The following is a 7,816-nucleotide window of genomic DNA, read 5'->3' on the forward strand; positions in this document are numbered from 1 at the left end:
GGGACATAGTTATACTAAAACGTTACTCCTTGTTTATCTAAAATCTACATTTAACTGGGTGCCCTGTATTTTGCCTGTCACCCAGACCCCCTGACCATCCTGTGTAGCCTCCTCCGTTAGACTGACAGGCCAGCGAGGGCAGGGACCCAGACTGATTCTTAGTGGTCACACGGTAGGCGTTTGATGTATACTTTTGACAGATGGAACAACTCGGAGACTGCGAATGTCATCATTCGCCCGTCTTTTACAAATGAAAAAACTGAGCAGGGCGAGGCGTGAGGTCATTAGAACTGTGTCCTGTTCCCGTCTTCCCGAAGTACAGGCGGGCTGCCCGCTCTCTCCGTCCAAGAACCAGAAAATTAGCCGCGAGAAAACACCCCCGGAGACCCCGCCCATCTGGTGCCTGGAATTCCACCATCTGCGCTTTATTTCGCGAGCCGGCGCTGTCCTGGGTTAACCTGAAAGTAATCGTTGAGACTCCCCTTTCTGGCTTCCGGGGAGCCAGAGACAGACCGGACACTCAACTCTGCAGGAGCAGACCTGGGCCAGAGTAGTCCAGAAGGGAAAGAAGACTGTGCTGGGGGTCCTTGGGAGGTTTCCTGGCGGAGGGGGACCTTGGAGCTAGGCACTGAGGCAGAGTTTGTCAAATGAAGAAGGGTATCCGAGGCCGAGGGTACGGCGGGAGGGAAAGATGGGGAGGGGCGAGAAACTGTAGAGTTACGAGAAAACAAGTAGAAGTCTTCCCAGAAATTTTGACAAGATTTTCCCAGAGCCAATGCGTAGGTCCCCCGGAACTCATCACTCCCGCCACTGAGACGCTCTTGCTTCGACTCAAACACTCGCCTCTATAATTCCCACTGCTCTATGCCAAGCCCTGTCCTTACTTCCACCTCTCACTTCCGGTGTCTAGGATCCCGGCCGCTCTAGGATCCTAAAAATTCTGTCTAATGTTGCCGGTGGAACACCCTTTCACTGCACCCCGGCGTGCAAGCCCCTTGCCTCTTTCCCTGGCATCAGCCAGTAGAAGCGAAGATCTTCAGTGGGTGGGCGGTACGTCTTCTAAGGGGCCCAATGGTAATCGAGAATCGTTGAGCGCTTTACCAGTCGTGCCGCGGAGTGGGCGGGGCTTCCTGCCTGGACTTGCAGACTCCCGGGCTGGGTGAGCAGGCGTGTCGCTGGTTGCGAATCCATGTGGCGGGGGCTGTGGACCCTGGTAGCCCGGGCGGCACGTGGGCCTCGCAGGTGGGGCGACCTGGGGAAGGGGTGTGACAGCGTAGGGCGCTACTTGGGCCCCAAACCCTCTCCCTGGGATCTGGGGGCGCAGTTCCCTGCGGCAGAACCACCTTTCCCCTTCTTCCAAGCCCCAATCTGTCCATCCCCCAGCCGCAGAACTTCCACTTGGGTCAGCTTCCGACCATCGAGCCCACTATCCACCTGCCACTCTGACGGCAGAACTTCTCAGATGCACTGACTGACTCTCCTCCTCTCCAGTCCCAGACCGTGCACGCGCCAGGGCAGTGGCGCCCCGGCCCCCGGTTCCGGAGCCACTGTCTTCGCGCTGAGCTCCGGCCAAGGCCGCTGCGGCATCGCGGTGATCCGAACCAGCGGCCCCGCCAGCGGCCAGGCCCTCCGGAACCTCACGGCCCCCCGGGACTTACCCCCGGCCCGCAAAGCCTGCCTGCGCCTGCTCAGCGACCCCCGCTCTGGGGAGCCTTTGGACCGCGCGCTGGTGCTTTGGTTCCCGGGTGAGGGGCTCCAGATCCAGAACTGCATGTAGCTCCGATGACCCAGCTTCCTCCTTCCAGGCGTTGCCCAGGCTGTATCCTCCTGACACCTATCTCCTCAACATACTAGGTCCCCAGAGTTTCACGGGTGAGGATTGTGCGGAGTTCCACGTGCATGGAGGCCCGGCTGTGGTGAGTGGTGTCTTGCAGGCCCTGGGTGAGTCTGCAGCCTTGGGTTTGAGATATGGCTATGTCGGTGGGCCTAGGTAGGGGCCAGGGGGGCTCAGGACCCTGAACCTTCCCGTAGGCAGTGTGCCAGGGCTGCGGCCTGCGGAGGCAGGCGAGTTCACCAGGAGGGCGTTCGCTCACGGGAAGCTGAGCCTGACCGAGGTGGAGGGGCTGGCGGATCTGATCCATGCAGAAACAGAGGCACAGCGGCGGCAGGCCCTGAGGCAGCTAGATGGGGAGCTGAGCCATCTCTGCCGCGGCTGGGCCGAGACCCTCACTAAGGCAAGTACACCATTCGCTCATACCTTGCCTCAGAGACCCTACCTAACCATCTCCTATATTAGCGCTTCCTGTCTATAAGCCTCCAGTCTGACCCCTTATGTCGGGCTGGACCTGGGCATATTGAGGGGTAGGTTTCTGTGTGATCACACTATCCACCCCTCCCTCCCTCAGGCTCTGGCCCACGTGGAGGCCTATATCGATTTTGGTGAGGATGACAACCTGGAAGAGGGCGTCCTGGATCGAGGTGGGTCTGCCTGCCTGGGGGGGTGGGAGGTGGGGACATTTGGCATCTCAGCCCCCCAAGGCCTCCTTACTCCCTCTCCTTTCCTCCATCCACAGCTGACAGTGAAGTGCGGGAGCTGGAGGTGGCACTGGGCGCACATCTTCGAGATGCCAGGCGCGGACAGAGGCTCCGCTCAGGGGCTCATGTAGTGGTTGCAGGACCTCCCAACGCCGGCAAGAGCAGCCTAGTGAACCTGCTCAGTGCGTGGTCAGGGGGCGGGGCCCAGGGCAGGGGGCTAGGAGCGGGCGGGGTGGGGGTGGGTGGCTACCGAGCTTTCAGGGATGGGGAAGGGGCCAGGGAGGTCGAAGAAAAGGTCCAGCCCGGGGCTTCCCTGGTGGCGCAGTAGTTGAGAGTGGCCGATGAAGGGGACGCGGGTTCGTGCCCCGGTCCGGGAGGATGCCACATGCCGTGGAGCGGCTGGGCCCGTGAGCCATGGCCGCTGAGCCTGCGCGTCCGGAACCTGTGCTCTGCAACGGGAGAGGCCAAGGCAGTGAAAAAGGTCCAGCCCTGGGGGTGGGGGTGGGGGTGAGTGGAGTCTTGGGGGAGGGGCTCCCTCATCTCCATTCCTCCCCCTTCCTCTGACCCCACCCCCAGGCCGGAAGCCTGTGTCCATCGTATCCCCGGAGCCCGGGACCACCCGAGATGTGCTGGAGACCCCCGTGGACCTGGCCGGGTTCCCGGCGCTGCTGAGCGACACGGCGGGGTTGCGGGAGGGCGTGGGGCCTGTGGAGCAGGAGGGCGTGCGGCGCGCCCAAAAAAGGTGGGCAGGCAGGGCGGTGGGAGGGGGAAACGGGGCCCTTCCTCTGCTGTTTCAACCGGTTGCATTTATTTTTCATTCTTCCTTAATGAGGAAAGGCTACTAAGCCCCATTAAGTGGGGACCCAGCTATCTGGGGAGGGCAGCTTTTTAAGTTCGGCCTCTGCCCCTGCCCAGTGCTCCTAATTGCTCAACTCTGAGGTCCACGCTCCGTTTTCCCGCTTCCCCAGGCTGGAGCAGGCTGACCTCATCCTGGCCGTGCTGGATGCTTCTGACCTGGCCTCTCCGTCCAGCTGCAACTTCCTGGACACCGTTGTCATCCCTGCGGGAGCCGGGAGCCCAAATGGGCGCAGCCAGCGCCTCCTGCTGGTGCTGAATAAGTCGGACCTGCTGCCAGCTGGGGGCCCAGATCCCAGTGCTGACCTGCCCCCTTACCTGTTGCTGTCCTGCCTGACTGGCGAGGGGCTGGATGGCCTCCTGGAAGCGCTGAGGAAGGAGCTGGCTGCATTGTGAGCCCCCCTTGCCCGCTGGGCAACCTCCCTCTGTCCAAGTTCAGGGTCTGAGCCACTGGCTTTGGGCACGAACTTACCCTGCCAGCTCAGTTTTTGTATCTAAAAAATGGGTATGATTATCTCTCACCCCTTTGAATGTTGAGAGAGACCCCATCCTTTGTCCCTTCCAGGTGTGGGGACCCATCCACAGGCCCACCACTTCTGACACGGGCGAGGCACCAGCATCACCTCCAGGGCTGCCTGGATGCCCTTGGCCACTACAAGCAGGCGAAAGACTTAGCCCTGGCGGCCGAAGCACTTCGGGTCGCCCGAGGGCACCTGACCCGCATCACCGGCGGAGGGGGCACCGAGGAGATCCTGGATATCATCTTCCAAGACTTCTGCGTGGGCAAGTGAGGGGGCGGCCAAAGCTCAGACCCAGGCTGGGTGGACACCCAGAAGCCTTGAGGCATCTGGGAACAGCTTAGGCCAAGTGGGAGTCTCAGCCCCTGGGGGAAGAACTTGACCCCAAACGGTGAAGCCTCTGTTGCTGGTTGTGACCAAGCCACAGCTGTCCAGATTCCCTAGCAGGGACTTGCTGGGGGTTCAGGCCCAGGAGTGGGGCTGAATGGAGGTCTCTTTTGGCACTTGATGCTGGGGGACTAGGAGTGGAGGGTTGGGATGGAGGTCAGAGGGTCTCAGGGGTCTTTGTTTCATAGTTTTTAACTTATTTTGCAAATACCAAAGGAATATAAAAAACTCAGGTGATCCGGAAACATTTAAACGCCCCCTCCCTGGGGTCACAGCTTAACTTGTATAGTTCCAGAACTTTCTCTTCATGTTTGCATACTTGGGACTGCACCTATAAAGTATGCTGTATCTTGTATTTTGTACACAAATTGGTGTTTATTGCTCTGCAAGCTGTCATTCCTTTTTGTAGTATTAATCTTGCAACTTTGCTTCTTTTTTTTAATTTTTATTTTATTCTTTTATAAGTTTATTTATTTATTTATATTTTTGGCTACATTGGGTCTTCGTTGCTGCATGCAGGCTTTCTCTAGTTGCGGCAAGCAGGGGCTACTCTTCGTTGTGGTGCACGGGCTTCTCATCGTGGTGGCTTCTCTTGTTGCGGAGCATGGGCTCTAGGCGCGCGGGCTTCAGTAGTTGTGGTGTGCAGGCTCTAGAGCACAGGCTCAGTAGTTGTGGCGCATGGGCTTAGTTGCTCCGCGACATGTGGGTTCTTCCCAGAGTGGGGCTTGAACCCGTGTCCCCTGCATTGGCAGGCGGATTCTTAACCACTGCGCCACCAGGGAAGCCCTTAATTTTTATTTATTTATTTATGTATGTATTTATTTTCTTTTTGGCTGTGCCACATGGCATGTGGGGTCTTAGTTCCCCGACCAGGGATCGAACCCGCGCCCCCTGCATTGGAAGCACGGAGTCTTAACCACCGGACTGCCTGGGAAGTCCCGAAACTTTGCTTCTTTTATCTTCTTTTATCTACTTCCTTTTCATGCTTAGTCATTCATTCAGTGATTCATTCACTCATTCAGTGAATATTTATCCAGCACCTACTATGTGTTAGAACCGTACACATCATTTGATGGGATCTTCATAACAGCACAATGCAGTGGGTATTTTGTTACAGTTTTATAGGTGAGGAAACAGGTTCAGAGAAGTAGTTAGTTGCTGGAGGTCCCCAGCTTTGGGATTTGCACATAGGTCTGTTCAAGTTCAATTTGAGTTCACTGCAGGCCTTCTGGGCAACAGGCCGTGTGTAGGGGGCTGGGATCATTGAGGGGAATAAGCAGACATTAATCCTGCCCTTGTTAAAGAAGAGACACAGTTCCTTTCGGTGAGGCCTGATGGCTGCTGGGCAAACTTACAATGAGGAAGCCTGACCTGGTCAGGGGTGGACATAAGGGCAGGCTGCCCTGCAGAGGTGGCATCTGCACCGACATCTGAAAGGTGAGAAGAAGGAAACCAGATGGGAGAGGCTAGCAAGAGCATCCCAGGCGGAGGGCACGGCACGTGCAAAGGCCCTGAGGTGGGAGCATCACGGTGTGTTCGAGGGACAGCAAGGTGGCTAGTGTGGCTGGAAGTAGAGTGATGAGGGCTAGAGAGGAGGGAGAAGAGGTCCAGGAGGAGAGGAAGATCCTGATAGCGAGGCCTTTGATTCCAAGGCTTATGGGTGACCTGACGTGGTGGTGATGAACCAGCAGAGGGCGCTTTGCTCTAACAAGGTGCCTGGCAGTCCTCCAGGGAAGCTCCGGGACCTTAGGCTTCCACACCCACCTGGTGGCATATGAACGGTTAACTCCCCTTTTGCCAGAGGTGGACATGGAGTCTCAAATAGGGTCAGGATCTTTTCCAGAATCAGAAAAAAATCACCTCCAGTAGTTGAAGATACAAACTCGGTTTCAGGGGACACGTGAGCAGAGGCTGGGAGGTGTCCAGGGCCTACCACCCAACTAAAGGGACCTCCGACCCCGTTTCTTCATGACTTCATTGCAATATGTCACAGTCTGTTGATTTGTCTGCTTGTTCGACAGCTGCTGCCCCCCAACCCCCACCATGAAAGGCTTCTGGAGGGAAAGGGTCACTCCATGAGTTTAGTGCATGGATATTACTATTATGTCCATTTTGCAGAAAGACAAGAAGAAGCAACAATCTGGGTCTAGAAGAGGTGGGTGCCCAGATGTCCTCTGTGTGGGCAGGGCCTGGAGGGCTCCCAGGAGGGGTGAGGGGGGTCTGGGTGGGGGAGATGCTTTTGGGGAAGGATGCCTGGGCCCTGGCACACAGCTGGACTGAGGTCCTTGGCTACGGTCCCTTTTTTCCAAGAAGGGAGAGGCGGTTTGTGGGAAGCAGCCATGGGGGTTATTTATAGAGGTCACAGGAAATCCCCAAAGAGTCAGAACCTCACCCAGCGGCTGGACCACAGGGTCTGCCAATTACTCCCTGACTGGTACTCAACCCCTACCTGACTCCCCGCGGGGCGGGGGTGGAGATGGGGAGGACACCAGCCTGGAGAAGTCAGAGCTACAGGGTCAGGGCTGGGAAGAGGGAAGGATGGGGCCCAAGAGGTACCCAGAGGGAGCAAGAACTATGCCTGGAGCATCTAGGGGGGCTGCCTGGAGGAGAGATCTCTAGGGCTGGGCCTTGGAGGAAGAAGAATTTGCAGGCAAGAAAAAGGCATTCTAGTCTGAGGGCACGACACAAAAGTCACTGAGTAGTCAAAGAGTCAAAGGTCCAGGACAGCTGGAGGCAAAGGCGGCACTGTGTGTGAGGAGGGAGGGCACAAGAGAGCTGAGGAACTGGGCTTTGTTCCCAGGGTAATGAGGAGCCATGGAGGGTATGTGAGCGGGAGAGGCACATGGTCAGATCCCATGACGAATAGATCGGGTGTGGGGGCTGATTAGAAGGATGATATTGGGATGCTCTGAATGGGAGAGACCAACCAAGAATCAGAGACCTGCGCCCATGGGTCCAGAGAGTTAAGGATGGTGATGATGATGATTCTGGACGCACCGCACTGCTTGCGGGATCTTAGTTCCCCGATGAGAGATCGCACCCTTGCCCGCTGCAGTGGAAGCACGTCATCTTAACCACTGGACGGCCAGGGAGGCCCCTAGGGTGATTATTATTACACTTATTTCTAGGTGAGTAAATGGAGGCTGAGATGGACTGAGCCAAGATTTGAATGCAGGAATGTCAGAGTCTGGAAGCCAAACTCAGGTGTCCCACGGTTGCTTGGGGTTGGCTGCTGTCGGCATCCTCCCCAGGACTCCAGGCTGCTCAGGCAGTAGGCTCAGGGTCAGGGACGTCCCTGCTTCCTTGGGGCCTCCAGACTGGCCCGTCTGGGCGGCCAGGCCTGGCTGACCCTCCTGCCCTTGCTTGGCGGGGCCCCAGCCGAGTGTTTCCTGCAGCGGCCCGTCTCTCGCCCGGGTTCCTGTATCCAGGAAATATCGCTCCTTTGTCCCTCCTGACTAGCCTGCCCTAAGCGTGGCGTTGCCAGCCTCGGCTCCTCGTGATTCATCCCCTCCCTGTCCAAG

At 57.4% G+C, this 7,816-nt stretch overlaps 1 protein-coding gene across 2 annotated transcripts; it reads left to right on the forward strand.

Moving 5' to 3' along the window:
* The first annotated feature begins 58 nt into the window (after positions 1 to 58).
* On the forward strand, positions 59 to 4,650 carry GTPBP3 (GTP binding protein 3, mitochondrial). 2 transcript variants are annotated; one of them, XM_067733160.1, is made up of 9 exons: positions 59 to 1,159; positions 1,492 to 1,745; positions 1,855 to 1,941; positions 2,032 to 2,234; positions 2,406 to 2,478; positions 2,574 to 2,717; positions 3,112 to 3,277; positions 3,504 to 3,782; positions 3,956 to 4,650. In XM_067733160.1, the coding sequence occupies exons 1-9, from the start codon at positions 948 to 950 to the stop codon at positions 4,179 to 4,181; spliced, it is 1,644 nt and encodes a 547-aa protein (XP_067589261.1). In that variant the 5' UTR covers positions 59 to 947; the 3' UTR covers positions 4,182 to 4,650. The 2 variants fall into 2 exon arrangements, with proteins under 2 accessions (XP_067589261.1, XP_067589262.1); XM_067733161.1 differs by having other exon boundaries at positions 1,121 to 1,242.
* The last annotated feature ends 3,166 nt before the right edge of the window (positions 4,651 to 7,816 follow it).

This window comes from Pseudorca crassidens, chromosome 3 (genome assembly GCF_039906515.1).
Source record: "Pseudorca crassidens isolate mPseCra1 chromosome 3, mPseCra1.hap1, whole genome shotgun sequence".
NCBI lineage: Eukaryota > Metazoa > Chordata > Mammalia > Artiodactyla > Delphinidae > Pseudorca > Pseudorca crassidens.